At 48.2% G+C, this 17397-nt stretch overlaps 1 protein-coding gene across 4 annotated transcripts; it reads right to left on the bottom strand.

Annotated features, from left to right (window-relative positions):
- Nucleotides 1-1121: 1121 nt before the first annotated feature.
- On the bottom strand, nt 1122-17211 carry CUNH1orf43 (chromosome unknown C1orf43 homolog). Of its 4 annotated transcripts, XM_040998686.1 has the most exons (7): nt 16934-17183; nt 16476-16577; nt 5629-5746; nt 5408-5461; nt 4636-4802; nt 4489-4547; nt 1122-2185 (listed from the first exon to the last, which is right to left on the bottom strand). In XM_040998686.1, the coding sequence occupies exons 1-7, from the start codon at nt 16997-16999 to the stop codon at nt 1990-1992; spliced, it is 762 nt and encodes a 253-aa protein (XP_040854620.1). In that variant the 5' UTR covers nt 17000-17183; the 3' UTR covers nt 1122-1989. The 4 variants fall into 4 exon arrangements, with proteins under 4 accessions (XP_040854620.1, XP_040854623.1, XP_040854622.1 ...); XM_040998689.1 differs by lacking the exon at nt 16476-16577 and having other exon boundaries at nt 16934-17211; XM_040998688.1 differs by lacking the exon at nt 5408-5461 and having other exon boundaries at nt 16934-17186.
- Nucleotides 17212-17397: the final 186 nt, after the last annotated feature.

The raw sequence follows: 17397 nt of genomic DNA on the forward strand, positions 1-17397 counted from the left end.
ACCTGGTCTGTTGGCTTGGAGACCTGAAGATAATCCTGGACTCCGGCCTCTCATTAGTGACACAGATCATAATCAAGGGCCACTGTCCCTGTTCCAGGATTTCTTCGATTGGGTATTTCGAGTTAGCTGTGCAGTTCTAGGTCCCTGGGACAGAGAGCCCCACTGATTCTCTGGAGATAAATGTTCATACCTTATGCCATCAAGAAGATGCCATTTAAAAAGTGAACTAATGCGTGCAGAGCTTTGGGCTACCAGTTAAGATGCTCATGTTCTGACATTACCTAGGTTGAAGTCCTGGCTCTGTCCCTGATTGTAGCCTCTTGCTGACACAGACCCTGTGAAGCGGCAGGTACTCCTTGTCTGTTAGGTTTGTGGGAACCTCTTGGCTTTGGCCACTGTCAGCCGTTTAGGGAGTGAATGAGCAGACAGGAGTGCTCTTATTATGCGTATACACTCAGTTTCAGTGGTTCACTTTGCTGAACAGTCAGACCAGTGCATTGGGGTAAATTACTTCTTTACACTCATAGTATCGTGCCAGGTGACAGAGCTTTCTCTCTTATTTACTAAAAAGAAAAAAATTGAGTTAAATCGACCTTCCATCTGCTGGTTCACTCCCCAACCGGCTGCAATGGTCAGGGCTGGGCCAAGCCGAAGCTAAAAGCCAGGATCTTCAACTACGTCTCCCATACAAATATGAGGAGCCCAAACACTGGAGCCATCATCCGTTGCCCTCCCAGGGCACCACCAGAGATGGACTGGAAGTAGAGCAGCAGGGCCTCTAACTGGCACTTTTTGCAGGTGGTGGTCTTACCCACTATGCCAGCCCCAGAACCTTCCTCTTATTAACAATGGTATAGATCAAAGTGGAAAGCTGGCTTGTCAGTCAAGAAAGCTGTGTTAATTCTGGTTTAAGTGGAGTACTAGGGCAAACGTTCTATCCACAAGTTCCTGTTTGTTTTTCCCACCAACCAACTCTGAGATGCCCTAAACTCAGTTTCCAATCATGCACAAACAGCAAAAGACAAAAGATAAACCGTCACATATACTAACGTGAACTAGAAATTAAGTAGCCTGAAACAGGGCAGGTACGCTACATTCAAAACCAAGCCAATATTTTTGTGTTTAAATATTTATTTGAAGGTCTGAGAAATGGTGAGGGGAGGGGTATCTTTCAACCGCTGGTTCATTCCCCAAATGGCCACAATAGCTAGGGCTGGCCCAACTTGAAGCCAGGAAGTAGAAATTCCATTCAGATCCTACACAGGTGACAGGGATCCAAGTACTTGGACTATCTTCTGTTGTTTTCCAAGGCACATTAGCAGGAAGCTAGGTAGACAACAGAGCAGCCAGTACTTTGTGACTCCAATACAGAATGCTAGCACAATCCACTGTGCCACAACATCGGCTGCAAGATATTTTTAAGAAACTTTTTAAAAAGATTTTTATTTGACAAGCAGAGTGCCAGATCTTCCATCTGGTGGCTCTCTCCTCAGTTACTTGCAACAGCAGGGACTGGGCAGGGAAGAAGCCAGGAATCAGAAGTTCCCATCTGGTTTTCTCATGTGGGTACTCGGGTCATCTTGGATTGCCTCCCGGGAGCACTGTACTGGGAGCTGCACTGGAAGAGCAGCAGCCAGAACTTGAGCCAGCACTCCGATATGTGATGTGTACGTTCCAGCCTTGGTGCTTTACGTGTTGTATCGTGGTGTTTGTTGCCCACCAAGTAAAGATTTTTAAGGAATTTTTGACAGAAACATTTAAGAATGACATCTGAATTCAAATCCAGAAAAAGTGCTACTAAGGGAAATAAAGTGAGTTGAGGATCTGAAAATGTCTGTGACAAAGGGCTGGAGATGACCTCCGGACGCCCGGGAGTGTCATCTGATCTGTCCCAGCCTGCTCAGCTACACCCCCGGGGGGCGGCCCGGGGAGTAGATCGTCTTGCACACTGCATCTGGCTCAGTCTACAGCAAGAGTCCTTCGGCTCCGTCACAGAGTGCTTTCCAGGGTGTTATAGTTGTCCTTAAAGCTCTTCAATTCGAGGAAGTGCTTGGCACGCTTGCTCTTCTGACTCGAGGGGAGGTACGTCACCTGGATGGTTGTTGGGGAGACTTCGGGGGACTGGGTGAGGTCCTTGGCTGCTGATTGGTGTTGCCTCTGAGAGCTTCCCATTCGTGCCTTCACCCTAGGGAAGAGAGAGAGGAGGTTATAGACTGAGTGAGGACTAGTTTAAGAACATGATTCAGGGCTCGCTTGTTTTATACGTGCAGTGGTCGCAACAATGTCTTTTAGTTTATATAAAACCCCATCTGATAGGTTAAAGGAAAGCAGAGCAACCAAACACCTCTTCTTCAAGATTTTCTCATCTCAATAAAATTAGTTTGTTGAAAAATAATTGCCAAAAAGTAGGAATAGAAGCAGTTTTCAGGTATTTAGCACATTAGGACATCATCAAGCCCCTATATTGTGGTAACTCCCTGCGGGCATGTTAGGCAACTGAGTCCAATGATGATCCCGCATGAGCTCACAAAGGTAGCAAACAGCAGGCCTGGGTTTCAAACCTACATCTGTCAGATTCAAATTCTGCACCTGCCGAACACTTTCACAAGTCAAGGAGACAGAATTCTAAAAATGTATGAGAAATAACCACAACAAAAAATATCATCAACTACACTTACTTATTTTTAAATTTCAGACAGACAGATGGAGAAAGAATGAACAAGCAAGACAGCATGCTCCCCCATCCACTGGTTCCCACTGGGCTGAGCTGAATCAAGGAGCTGGACATTTAGGACAGGCTGGGAGGCGGACAGAAATTCAATGATCTGAGCCCTCACTGCTGTCTCCCAGGGCCCACATTAGCAGGAAGCTGGAGTCAGCAGCAGACACTGAGTCCAGGCAACTTAACCAGTAGGCCAAACGCCTGCCCATAATCATTTCCATTTTTTTTTTTTTAAAGACTTGTCTATTGAGTCAGTTTTCAAGTGGCTGTAATGACAGGGGCGGGGCCAGGAGGAAGCCAGGAACCTGAAACTCCAGTGAGCCATGTGCCTGTGGGCCATGTGCCTGTGCCCGTTAGCAGGAAGTTGGGTCAGAACTGGAGCAGCCAAGAATTACACTGTTGCTCATGAGGGATATTGGAGTTGCAAGAGGAAGCCTAAACTGCTGTATCACAACGCCCAGTCTCCTCTCTCCCCCACTGGAAAACCAACTTCCAAAAGGCCCAAACTCTACATCTCCAGCCCTTGGCAACCACCATTTTACTTTTGTGTTTGACTACTAAAGTATGTCATGTAAGTAGACTCATTCAGTATTTATTTAAGTAAGACATTTTATTAAAAAAAAAGATAATTTTGCACAGGTTTCTGCCTGAGTTCTAGATCAGATGCCTATTTGTAGTCTTGGTGCACGTTCATTTTCATTACTGCTCTGAACAGTGGTTACTAGGCTCATTAGCCTTTTATGTGTTATTTTTACTTAATTGAAAGAGTGAGAGACAGAGACAAGAGGGAGAGAAGGCGAAGGGGGTGGGGAAGAGAGAGAAATGAACACACATAGCATCTTCTATGTGTTGATGCACTCTCCAAATGCTTCTGAAGCTGGAGCTGGGCCAGACTGAAGTCAGGAGCCACAACTCAATCTGTTACCAACCCCGGGCGGGGCGGGGTGGGGTGGTGCAGGGATACTGCCTTCATCACCTGCTGCCTCCCAGCGTGCAGATCAGCAGGAAGCTGGATCTGAAACCAGAGGTGGGACTCCACTGAAGCCATCCCTACCTGCTCACAAGGGCAGCAGAACCACTGTGCCACTATGCCCACTCATAGTACCATTTGTCTCTAAGAGCCAGGCAGCTCATCTTTGGGGGCAGAGAAGAGGATCTTTGTAGCTGGTAATATTTGTTTTTAATTCTAGTCAACATGCCACTCCCTGCCCCCCCCTTTTTAACCAAGCAATTTTGCTTGAATATTTGTAACAATGACACAAAGAAACTATGTGTGGTATATATCTAAAACATTTTGAAACAGAAGTCATGATCTATCACCTACAGCACAAATGCTCAGTAGCTCCCTACAATGGCATCTTTTGTTTTAGCTAGGGTTACTGATACATTAACTGGTGAAAGAAAAAAAAAGGGGGGTACTTTCCCCCTTCATTGGACCAAAAAACAAAAGGCCACTGGCACTCTGGAACAGAAGGAATCCTTGTGTGCTGACACTTTATTTCCTTTGATAGACAGAAATTTCACATTTTACTGGACAGATAATGGGGGAAAAAACACCAACAGGAAAAGGATGCACACGAAGATGGAGCTTCTTTGGTTAGCCTGCAGAGTAGCCTGGCTGGCTTTCTAACGTGAACAAGACAACAGTTCTAACAGAAGCTAGCACCTTACAATTATTTGGCTTTTTTACAGCTCTTGTTCATATCTGTGAGGGTGATTCACTTATATTTTCTAACCCCCTTCGGCATGTTCCCGTCCCAACTCACACGGCGGCCAGCTCACTCAGGGCCTCCTGATAGCGCAGGTACTCATTCTGGCCAAAGACCTTAGGGGAGAGAAAAAGGAAGAGTGAGGACCTCTCAGCCTGGGGGACCCTTGTAGCTCCTCAAAAGGGAACCCAGCCATTGCCTTACCCCTGTTCCGTAGCGTGCTGTCTCGTAGCCGTCCAGCAGGGTATCGATGAGGGCTTTGCGCACACCCTTGAAAGGAGTGCTAGTGTTTCGCAGATCAAGCAGGTAGGAGCGGAAATTCTTGCCCATTAAGGAACGGGGATGCCGGCCTTCAGTGCGAAATGGGATCTCTAAGGAGATAACAGCCCAATGATACCCATTGCACATGATACCCCTTCCCTTTAGCCTTTCTAGTTAATTTCTCAAACTTAATTGCACAGGGCTAATGTAACAAATGAGTTGGAGTGAGATTCTAAGAGAATTAAGACCAAAGGTACACAGTGGCGCCTGAATGGTCATTTAGCAGTAGCAGCGTGATTATAAGCACTGCCATGACATCAGATAGTGTCAACATCCTTCTTACCATCCTGTTTACCATCTCCCGCCTTATAAACTGTGCTTTGGTGGACAGAGCACATATGACATGTGTTCCTAGAATGGACAGAGTCCAGTCATTATCTAGCTTAGGCTTGGTGAAAAAGCAAACACATTACCTACTCATGAAACTAGAAGGGTTTTAAGAACAACAACAACAACAACAAAAAACCCAACTCTCCAAATTCTTTGGAGGAAAAGTAATTCATGTGCAACATTCCCCTTAGCTAAAGAAAAACCCACCAAATCTTGAAACTCTGGGTAATTCCTACCAGCCTGAGATGTGCAGAAAGGACACAAACTAGGCACACCACAGGTTTCCCACTCTGCCCCAGAATGGGTCCTGCTGAGTCAGTCTCACCAGAGGCACGGATGGCATCCAGAGCTTTCATTCTGTACAGATAATTGTAGCAACCTGTTGAAAGAAAAACAAGATTGTCTCAGGCATGACTCCCCCAAACTCCAAAGTGCTGAGAAACTGTCTCCCTACATCTGTACAATCAAAGGTATACAGATGCTTTGGTAGTAGCTACTGAGCCCGTGGCCCTAACCACAGCGCCCTTGCTCAGGTTTGCCGCTTACTCTGGTTCCCCTGGGTCTCCAGCTGTAGCAATCTTGCGTCATCATCTGCAAGGAGCTGGGGCTCATACTTGATATCCTGAACTCTGGACAGTCGAATATCAATCTCCTCCTTCAAGTCCTGTTGACAAGAAACACACAATCACTTAAGCCACACTTTATTTCTACCAACCTGGACATAGGGTAGAGCAAATGAACGAGCTGGTGAAAGTAGAGGAAATTGCCCACGCACATCATCAAACTGCCAGACTACATGGAAGAATTCAGCAAAGAGCAGGGCTGGGTTTTGTACGAATCCTTCCAAGGGGCGAGGTGTGGGGTGTGAGTGCGTGTGTATCTTTTAAGCAGCAGAGAACTTCAAGTTCCATAGACAGCACTACTTCTGACTTTAAATTGGACCCAGAAGATGGTTGGATAGCAATTATAAAGGCCCTTCTGACTTGGGGTTAAAAAAAAAATGAACACCAGGCCCAGTGTGGTAGCCTAGCAGCTAAAGTCCTTGCCTTTCATGTACTGGGATCCCATATGGGCACCAGTTTGCATCCCGCTGGCCCAGTTTCCCATCCAGCTCCGTGCTTGTGGTCTGGAAAAGTAGTCAAGGATGGCCCAAGGCCTTAGGACCCTGCACCTGTGTGGAAGACCTGGAAGCTCTTGGCTTCTGGCTTCGGATTGGCTCAGCTCCTGCCATTGGATGGAGATTTCCCTGTCTTTCCTCCTTTCTGTATACCTGACTTTCCAATAAAAATAAATCTTATTAAAAAAAAAAAAAGGAAACCCAACTATAAGTCATAATCTACCGTAAGCCTCTATAAGAGGTGGCGGGTGCATGCTTTGGCAGTTATGGTGCTGTCTGGGACATGTAACAGTGGGGCATCCTGTTTGCCTCCTGGCTCCTCAGCTTCTGACCCAGTGTCTTGGATCATTCTGGCAGCCTGCTGATGTCCAGCTGAAGCACCTGGTCCCTGCCACCCATGCAGACCACCTGGAGTGATCTGTGGGGGTTCTAGCTTTCTTCTGTAGCAAGGTACACAGCTAGTTCAGGAACACAGGCTTGGAAGCCACTCCCCCAACACTATCTAGGTGTTCCCTCCAGCCCACCTGTGACTCACCTATCATTACCTGGAACCTCAGAGGGGGTGTTATTGCATTGTTATGTAACCACTCCCCTCTCAAGCCCCTTTAAAAGCTGATAAGGAGTGGCACCCTCTTTTGTTCCTATACTTCCATTGCTCTGGCACTCTGACTTTTGGCCTCCCCAGTACCTGAGGACAGGTATCTCCTGAGCATGGCCCCTGTGTCTATTCCTCATTCTCTGTTAACTGCTTAGGCGGGACAGTGAAGACAGCAATGCTAAGATGCTTTGTATTTCTAACTTGTGTACTATCAGGAGTTCCAGGAGAGGTGAGGCCTAGCAGTAGTAGAATGTGGGCAGAGAATCCAGGGAAAGGTGAATTCTGCAGCTATGTGTGTCCAGGTTATTCATTTCATGTCTTAGGATAACTTATATTGCTGGGGAAGCTGGGACACAGGCCTTCAGTTTGACAGATGGACTTGAGGGTAATGACCATTTGTTCCTCTTGGGGTTATGTCTGGTTGGATCATGATTGATTGGATTGCATATGGACTTGTGATTTGCTATTTCTAGTGGGCCCTGTGATCAGCAAGCTTGGTTAATAAAGACTCCTTAATAACCTCAGACATGTTTGTCGTGATCTCGCTCGCATCCCCCAACACTTCTACCCCAGTCCCGGCTGTTGTGGCAGGTGGAAAATCTCCAACTGACTACCTTTGAAACAAAAATGAAAATAATGTTCTTAAGAAACAAGTTAAGAAAAGAAATCTTTGGAGGTGGTCCACAAATGCTTAATAACGATCTGTAGCCTATCTTACCTGGAGGAGCTCGGGACTTGTAGATGCCATTTTGAAGAAAACTAAGGCATCGTAAGATTTGTCGTTTATGCACAACACAAAATATTTGAAGAGATACAAAAAGTGTCACCTCACACTTATTACAGTCGCAATGCATACCTAAGAGGGTTGCCAGAATCCCTAGGGGATATTTTTACTGTAACTTGTTATGAACTTCCATTGTGAAATGTTCATAGAATGCAGATAACACATATTCACACTTCTAACCTTTATAAATCACATAAAGATAACTATCTCTATCCAAGTTTCCTCTATGGGATATTATCAGTAACTCTGAGTCCTGCATACCAGTCGACTGAATGCCAACCTCTTTGATTTGGAAAGTCGTCTTTTCTTTACCCTTTAGCAAGTGTGCCTCTAGAAAAAATATCTAGCTTTGCCTGCTTTCATGTTATTCAAATGGAAAAAGGCTTTAAAAATTCCTTTGCAACCTGGAGTAAAATTTTTAAATGAACGTTATTGGGGCTGAATTAATGAACTATATAATGAACTCACTGTAAATGCAGACTTTCAGTGGTTATACTCATTTCACTGCCATCTTAGTCAACACAAGGAGTATTTCTACCTTCCCCACATAGTCCTCTGAAGTTGACCTTCACCAGCACTTTCCTCTGGAGCTGTGTGCCTGTGGAGGAAGACTTGGAGAAGCAGCTGGCTTTAGTCTGGTCCAAGCCAGCCACCGCACTTAGGGAACCAATGGATGAAAGATCTGTATCCCTCTTTACAACTCTGCCTTTCAAACAAATAAGACAAGTCGTAAAAAAAAAAAAAACAAAACCAACATGGGGGGGGGGGGCACAGTGCTATAACCTAGTGGCTCAGTATTTGCTTTCCATGCACCAGGATCCCATTTGGGTACCAGTTCTAATCCTGGCAGCCCCATTTCCCATCCACTTCTCTGCCTGTGGCCTGGGAAAGCAGGTGAGGACGGCCCAAAGCCTTGGGATCCTGCACCCGCGTGGGAGACCCGGAAGAGGCTCCTGGCTTGGGATCAGTTTAGATCTGGCCGTTGCAGACGCTTGAGATGTGAATCAGATGAAAGGTCTTCCTGTCTTTCCTTCTCTCTGTAAATCTGACTTTCCAAAAAAATTTAAAAAATATGTTTTGCATGTTCTAGAATGTCATATGAATGATATAAGTAGTCTTTTTTTTAGTAACTCTGGCTTTTTTCTGTAAGTCTACTTTTTTTCAAAAAGATATTTTTTCCCCTCCAGTGGTTCACTCACTCCCCAAGAGGCTACAATGGTCAGAGTGGAGCTGAGCTGATTTTTTTTTTAAAGATTCATTTTATTGGGCCCGGCTCGGTAGCATAGCGGTTAAAGTCCTTGCCTTGAATGGGCTGGGATCCTATATGGGCACCAGTTCTAATCCTGGTGGCCCTGCTTACCATCCAGCTCCCTACCTGTGGCCTGGGAAAACAGTAGAGGAGAGCCAGCATGTAGCTTTCGCACCCTGCACTTGCATGGGAGCCCTGGAAGAGCTCCTGGTTTCAGATTGACTCAGCTCCAGCTGTTGCAGTCACTTGGGGAGTGAACCATCAGACAGAAGATCTTGCTCTCTCTATATCTGCCTTTCCAATAAAAAATAAATCTTAAAAATATTTTATCTTTACTGGGTAGTCAGATACACAGAGGAAAAGACAGCAAGATCTTCCATCCACTGATTTACTCTCTAAGTGGCTGCAATGGCTGCAATGGCTGGAGCTGAGCAGATGTGAAGCCAGTAGCCCGGAGCCTCTTCCTGGTCTCCATATGGATGCAGGGTCCCAATAATCTGGTATATCCTTGACTGCTTTCCCAGCCCACAAACAGTTTGATGGAAAGTGGGGCTACTGGAAATAGAACTGGTATCCATATAGGATCCTGGTACCTGTAAGGTAAGGACTTTAACCACTATGCTACTGTGCCAGGCCCTGAGCTGAGCTGATCCAAAGCCAGGAGCTTCTTTCAGGTCTCCCATGGGGATGTAGAGTCCCAAGGCTTTGGGCCGGCTTTGATTGCTTTCCCAGGCCACAAGCAGGGAGCTGGAAGGGACACGAACTGGCACCCATATGGGATGTTTGCATGTGCAAGGTGAGGATTTAACTACAGAGCCATTGCACTAGGCCCTAGTAAACCTAGTTTTGATTCATTTAATGCTTGCCTTTTTTACTTAAAAATATTTTAGAGATTCATTCTGTATACGTAGTCTAATCTCATCAATATCCTGGAATATGAATTTATCACTATCATATACATTTATTTTTGAAGATTTATTTATTAAAAATAAGAGTTGAACAGAAATGGAGAGAAAGTACGATCTTCCTTCTCCTGAGTCTCCTCCTGATGGCCACAATGGCCAAAGCTGGGCTGGCCTGAGGACAGTAATAACTTCCAAGATTCCCCATGTGGGTGTAAGGCCAAAGGCCCTGACCTATCCTCCACAGCTTTCCCAGGTGGATTAGCAGGAAGCCAGATCAGGAGCGGAGCAGCTGGGATACATAGTGGCCCCTGTGTGGATGCTGCTGCAACAGGCGGAGGACAGGCCTGTAACATCACGGTCTATTATATACACATTTTGAAGCAAACATCTGCATTTACATTTCTTCAAATATTATGAGCAATGCTGTTATAAAACACAATCATATATGGCTCTTGGTACAAAAGGGCAAAGCTTATTTCTCTGGGTCTGAGCAGAAGTGCTGGATCATAGATTACATACAGGTGCAACAATGTTCAGTCATTTCCTTAAGTTTTTTTTTTAATTAATTTATACTTTGGAGAATGAAAATTTAGATGTGATTTTTTTTTAATGTAAAAGAGATTTTGATCATCCATAGACCAGCAGCCCCTAAACAGCCAAGGTTCTGATTGGCTCTTTTTTCAATAAGGATTTATTTATTTATTTATTTTTAAAGATTTATTTTATTTTTATTGGAAAGGCAGATATACAGAGAGGAGAGACAGAGAGGAAGATTTTCCGTCTGATGATTCACTCCCTAGGTGGCCGCAACGGCCACAGCTGAGCCAATCCGAGGCAAGGAGCCGCTTCTGGGTCTCCCACGTGGGTGCAGGGTCCCAAAGCTTTGGGCCGTCCTCGACTGCTTTCCCGGGCCACAAGCAGGGAGCTAGATGGGAAGTGGAGCTGCGGGGATTAGAAACGGCACCCATATGGGATCCCGGGCGTGCAAGGCGAGGACGTTAACCACTGTGACATCACGCCAGGCCCGGATTTATTTATTACAAAGTCAGATATACAGAGAGGAAGATCTCTGTCCGATGATTCATTCCCCAAGTGAGCATAATGCAGTGGCCGGCGTTGCGCCAATCCCAAGCCAGGAACCAGGAACCTCTTCTGGGTCTCCCACACGGGTGCAGGGTCCTAAGGCTTTGGGCCGTCCTTGACTGCTTTCCCAGGCCACAAGCAGAGAAGTGGATGGGAAGTGGAGCTGCTGGGATTAGAACCGGCACCCATATGGGATCCCGGTGCATTCCAGGTGAGGACTTTAGCTGCTAGGCCACGTCGCCGGGCCCCTGACTGGCTCTTGATGTGCAACACACCAATCCTGAGTTCCTCTGCCTAGAGGCAAGTGCAACTCCTGCTGAGATTTCAGGGTCTGTCAGCCAGTTCCGTGTGGCCAGCAGGGCTAATAGCGTGCTCAGCGACCTAAAACTGTTACAGCAGGGGTTCACTATCTTCCTAATAGGAATATTGTCCTGGCTTCAGACTCCTGCACAAAACTGACCAGTGCCTACAATCTTTGACGCTTACTGTAATAGTAGAGGCAGGTTTTAAACAAATAAAAATTGCAGAAATAGCAAAGAAAAAAAATCAGTACCCTATGAGAAACTAGAGGAACCTAACTTGAAGACAGGTAGCTGGCATTTCTTTTGAGGAGGTAATATTTAAGCTCAGATCTAAAGAATAAATCAATGAGCTGGTCGAGTGAAGTCCATGGCTGTCAGAGTGCAAACGTGGGAGGGATATGTGGGGGGCAGTTCGGTCTCCGTGACCCCAGGATGGCGACACCAGACGAAGTGGGTAAGAGAAGCAGGTGTTGTCTGAGAAATGAAAGCACAAAGAGGCAGGACTGGGGTGTTAATGGGTTTATGAAAGGTTCTGATTTAGATACGTTAGTTTGAAATGCCTCCTAGAAATCTAAGAAATGTCAGATAGGAAGCTGAATATACTTGGCATGGGATTTTGGGACAGAGATAAAACTTCATGCACAATCACCTGGGGAATACAGTATAAAGGCAAGATAATCACTTTGTTACCTAGGAAAAAAAAAATCTTTTTTGAAAACAGGGAGTAACCCATACAATTTTTCATCACTGATTCACTCCCAAACTGAAACAGCTGGAGCTGTTTCAAACTAGGAGCCAGGAGCCTATTCTGGAACTCCCACATGGGGACAGAGGTCCAAACACTTTGACCATCCTCTACTACCTTCCCAGGTGCATTAGCAGGGAGCTGAAACGGAACCAAGTAGGCAGGACTTGAATGGGCAACCATGTGGGATGTCCACACCAGAAGCCACTACCTGACATACAGCTGGTTTAAGCCTCAGCTGCTCCACTTTTATTTACTTATTTTTTTAAGAGGTTTTTTTCTTTTAAGATAAAATTTTAGGGCCCGGCGTGGTGGCGCAAGTGGTTAAAGGTCCTTGCCTTGCACGCCCCGGGATCCCATATGGGCGCCGGTTCTAATCCCGGCAGCCCCGCTTCCCTTCCAGCTCCCTGCCTGTGGCCTGGGAAAGCAGTCGAGGACGGCCCAAAGCCTTGGGAACCTGCACCCGCATGGGAGACCCGGAAGAGGCTCCTGGCTTCGGATCGGCATAGTATCGGCCCGTTGCACTCACTTGAGGAGTGAATCATCGGACGGAAGATCTTCCTCTCTGTCTCTCCTCTCTGTATATCTGCCTTTCCAATAAAAAAATAATAAAAATAAATCTTTAAAAAAAAATAAAATAAAAAAAATTTTATTTAAAATTGTTTAAAGCGGGGTATTTAAGGGAGAAGACCCACCCAATTTCTCACCCTCCCCAGGTCCCGGATGTAGGGCATGCTCTGAGGTTCTTGTTCAAGTGGTTTTGATATTTCACCAGTTATGAATCGCTGTCAATCTTGCCACTCCAAGCACTATGCGATCATAGTCCATCATAGCTGAGATGGTTGGTTGACCTGTTCTGTCTTCTCTCTTTTCTTCGTTAGGGTTCTGAGTCCAGCATTTAATTAGGAAGATCTCCAAAGAAACTTCTTGTATGTGCTAATAAGTACAGGGCCTGGCACTGACCATCGCTCCAATCAGCTGGTGGTTGCAATTGCAGGGTTGGTTCTGTTCTCACTCTGACTTCCACTGGAACCAATGGGTATTGCAGTCCAGCCTGGTTCTGCCCAGCACATACTTGGCCCTCACATAAACCAGTAGGAGCTGCAGCCTAGTTGGAGCGACCCACAATAACCCCCACCAGGCCCACCCCCTACCCTGGTTTGCCAGTAAGTGTAGCAGTAATCCAGTCTGTCCCACACCCCATTCCACCCCAGCCACTATCTTAGTTTTATGTCCTCCTGTGGAAGTGGTGACCCAAGAGGGATGAGCCCACTATTTCCCTCCCAGGCCTCTCCCACTCCCAGATTCCAGCTGATGCTGTGTCTAAGCCCAAACAACCCTCGCCCACTTTAATTTTGTTTGCACCAGTAGGAATAATCCGCCCAGCCCGGCTTTTCCCTGATCTAGTCCACATGAGGCGCACAGGTGTGGTAGCTCTGCCTAGTCTGGTCTGCCCCCATCCCAGCTCATGCTCTCCTGCATGAAGTAGCTGTCTTGCAAAGGAACCCTCCCTTATTCCCCTGCCAGCTCTGCCCACTTCCTTTCTTAATCTCAGGCTGGTTGGGCACTGCGGTCCCTTCCGGTACAGGCAACCTCTCCTCGGCATTCCATAATGTGCACTAGTCTTTGTTGCGACCGAACCTGGGTCGACCCACACTGGTGCCTGGATTTGCCAGTGGATGACGTGGACAGCTTCAGCCTGGTCTTGCCCCAACGTCTGCCAATTGTATGCCAGTGGGTAGCTTTCCATGGCCTTTTCTGGGCTGTTACCTATCATGTTGCTTGCGCTTACTTGCCGGGTCTATGTCCTGCCAGAGGAGTTGCCTGGGCTCCTCCATCAGAACCTCTCCCAATGCCAGGTTTCACGCTTACCAGTGGGTCCATGAGTCAACCCTACTCAGTCCACCTCCTGTCATAGCAGGAACTGTGGCTTTTCCTAACTGGCCTTCCACCCAATCTGGTTCTTGCTGTTGGATGCTCCAGCCCAGCCATGGTTTGTCCATACCCACGTATGGCTCACACATGGCTCAGTAGGGGTTTGAGACCCTGCCTAGTCCATCCCACATCTGCCTTGTTCCTCCAGAACACCAGGGGGAGTTGGGGTCCGGCCCGGTTCGGTGCATCCAATCCCAGTCCACACTTGTGCCAAGGGAGACTACAACTGTTTCCAGATCAGAACGCAGCCCCCCTTCCAGGCCACGCGCCTCTTGGTGGGAACCTCAGCCCAGCTAGGGTTGCCCCCTTTGCTCCCCAACCGGGTCTGTTCCCGGCCATAGATCACTTGCCTGCCAATAGATGCTCTGACTCAGCTTGGCACAGCTCCTCACCTGTCCCGAACACTATCTTAGACACTATGGCTTAGCGTCCCTAGCTCCCGCAGACCAATAGGTACAAGAGCCTAGCTCGGCATGACCTCTGCTCCTTCCTGGTTTCTAGTTTTACTTGTGGGCTAAGGTTTGCTCAGTCGGGCCTGATCTACTCTGTTCCATTACCTGTTGACACATTAGCCAGCTGTTGGAACTACTTTTGCAGGACAAGCCCCAAGCCATAGCTTCTGCATGGACTAGTATTTGGTGCTCAGCATTATTAGTGATTTCAAGTTTTGCAAAGGAAGAGTTACTGCCTGTTTCAGGTCCAAGAAGCACAATGGGTTCAACCTGGAGCTAATTAAGCAGCAACTCAAAGAACCAAATCCCCAGAGCTCCCTGGCCGGGCGGCCAGCAGGCAGAGCCTGGCACCAAATGGCGCACTGGCCGCACGGGGAACGGCTCACCATGTGCACAAGGCGGCCATCCGGGATCCAGGCATGAGACGCCTTGTCCTGAGACCCACCAGCTGCCGGGAGGCTGCTGGAGGTTTAAATAACCCAGGCCCAAGGTCGCGCCCCTCCCAAATCCCATTCACCGCCCCATGAGGTGGGTGCCGGACCTGCCCAGTCCCGGAGGCCTCCCCTCTCGGTCTACTCACCCCGAAGGAAGCGGCCCCCGAAACCTAGCAGGCCCGGGGAAAACAGCTCACCATGTGCACGTGTCGGCTGTCCGGGATCCAGGCATGAGACACCCCGTCCTGAGACCCACCTATTTACCTATTTTTTATTTCTTTTTAAAGATTTATTTATTTTTATTACATAGTCAGATATACAGAGAGGAGGAGAGACATAGAGGAAGAACTTCTGTTGATGATTCACTCCCCAAGTGACTGCAACGGCTGGCGTTACGCCGATCTGAAACCGGGAAACAGGAACCTCTTCCGGGTTTCCCATGAGAGTACAGGGTCCCAAGGCTTTGGGCCGTCCTCGACTGCTTCCCCAGGTCACAAGAAGGGAACTGGATGGGAAGTGGAGCTGCTGGGATTAGAACCGGCATCCATATGGGATCCTGGTGCGTTCAAGGTGAGTTTAGCTGCTAGGCCATGCCACCGGGCCCATATATTTTTTAAAGACTTGTTTATTTTTATTGCAAAGTCAGATATTGACTAGAAGATCTTTTGTCCACTGGTTCTCTGCCTGAGTGGCTGCAATGGCCAGATGAGCTGAGCTGAAGCCAGAAGCTAGGAGCCTTTTCTAGGTCTACACAAGGGTGCAGGGTCCCAAGGCTTTGGGCTGTCCTTGATTGCTTTTCTAGGCCACAAGCAGGGAGCCGGATGGGAAACGGGGTTGCTGGGATACAAGCTGGTGCCTATATGTGATGTTGGGAATGCAAGGCAAGGACTTTAGCCACTAGATTATTGCGCTGGGCCCTGATGCTCCACTTTCAATCCAGCTTCCTCTCTGGTAATGCTTCTGGCATGCAGCAGCACAGGATGATCCAAGTGCTTGGGCCCCTGCACCCATGTGTGCTATCTGGAGGACGCTTCCAGCTTTGCAGATGGGTTTACCTCTGACTGTTGGTCCATTTGAGGAGTGAACAAGCAGGTAGAAGACCTCTGTGTAAATGTCTTTCAAATAAGTACTAAAAAAAAGTTATACAAAGGCAACCACCTATTGCTCTGGAACCACCTGTCGCTTCCCAGACCCCCCTCCTAAGCTCTTTCTCGTGACGAACAGGCATCCCCTATGTCGCGGCTGTTCCACTTCCCATCCAGCTCCCTGCTTGTGGCCTTGGGAAGCAGCTGAGGACGGCCCAAAGCCTTGGGACCCTGCACCCGCTTGGGAGACCTAGAGGAAACTCTTGGCTCCTAGTTTCAGACTGGCTCAGCTCTGGCTGTTACAGCTTTGGAGAGCGAACCAGGTAATGGAAGATACCTCTGCCTCTCCTTTTCTTCCAGTAAAATATGCCTTTCAAAAATTAAAAATCATACATAAAAAACTGGGTGACTTCAGATATGCATTTTGTTACAAGATTGCGGACCTTCAGTCCAAACCCTCCATTCTACAGACGTAGCCAGGTGAAGCTGAAGGGTAAGCTATGTGCTGTGGCACAACTGTCAACAGGTTTGCCAAGTGCTAAGAGTGAGCTGTTGCACAGTCTACTAAATTCCAGCGAAAACCGTATAGCGAAACATGTAAATGAGAATCATCCTGAAAGGCTGAGAAAATGTTAATATCGGTGGTGGGGGGGAACAAATTAAAAAATGGGCAGGCAGCAGGCTTCACTGCCCTCAGGACCTACCTTGGGGGCATTGTGTCCCACCGGGACGTGAGGTCCCCTTCTAGATTTCATTGCAAAGCGCATGATTTGCCTCTTCACAAAAATAAACAGCAGTACAAACACCTGTCCAAAAAGATAACGAGAAATGAAGAAAGCTTCAATAAGACAGAAACATGCCTTCATTCCAACCCCCCACATTCCGGGTTCGGGGTAAAATGCTGCAAGAGTAAAGGCCAGCGAATATTGGGGGCGGACTTGGGGCAGCAGCGGGGGATCACAGGGTCGGCGCCCTAGGTACTCGCTTCGGGCAGGTTGGTAACGTGAAGGTCCCAGGAAATCTCTTGAGATGTGCAGTCAAAGCCCAGCCAAAAGCGCCCGTGAAGGCGAAGGAAGACAGGCACCGTTTCAGAGAAGGGTCTCCCCCGGGTCTCACGCGACAGAAGCGGGGTTTCGGAGGGAGGGAAAGGGGGTCTCCTCACCAGGCTCCCGTAGGCCATCACCAGCACGACATTCACCCCAGACAGCCAGTTACTGCCGGACGCCATGGCCTCCCCTAGCCTGCGTAGAACTGCTCGGGTTCAAGCCGCCAACCTGAGTCGTCAGCCCAGGCTGCGCCGGAGCAAGCACGGCGCTTGGGTTTCCTGGAGCTCCCCGGCCATTTCCTCACGGGGGAAGCCCAAGCCGGACCCGGCGTAGAAACATGGCGGAGGCGGAAGGGGGAGGGGGAGGACCGGCTCGGGGAACGACGCCTTCCCGCTTCCCTCGACACGTGACTGGGGCGAGCACTTGCACCCGCCACGGCGAGGGAGGAGACGCGGAACTGCGCCAGTAAGAGGAAGCGGAGGCCGTCCGCGCGTCACGTGGCAGGGGCGGGGCTTGCGGGAGGAGGCGGGGCTGACGCTCACAGCCCAAGTGCGGCGTCTCGTGGCGTGGCGGCGCGCGC

The sequence above is a fragment of the Ochotona curzoniae genome, unplaced genomic scaffold (genome assembly GCF_017591425.1).
Source record: "Ochotona curzoniae isolate NIBS_2020 unplaced genomic scaffold, NIBS_Ocur_1.0 scaffold_1037, whole genome shotgun sequence".
Classification (NCBI taxonomy): Eukaryota; Metazoa; Chordata; class Mammalia; order Lagomorpha; family Ochotonidae; genus Ochotona; species Ochotona curzoniae.

What these genes read in the sequence shown, in the direction of transcription:
- CUNH1orf43 (XM_040998686.1), bottom strand. Translation starts at nt 16,999, where the DNA reads ATGGCGTCCGGCAGTAACTGGCTGTCTGGGGTGAATGTCGTGCTGGTG. An exon ending in GGAGACCCAGGGGAACCAGA is followed by an intron (nt 5,462 to 5,628) that starts GTAAGCGGCAAA and finishes TTCTTTCAACAG; the next exon opens with GTTGCTACAATTATCTGTAC. An exon ending in GGATGCCATCCGTGCCTCTG is followed by an intron (nt 4,803 to 5,407) that starts GTGAGACTGACT and finishes TTATCTCCTTAG; the next exon opens with AGATCCCATTTCGCACTGAA.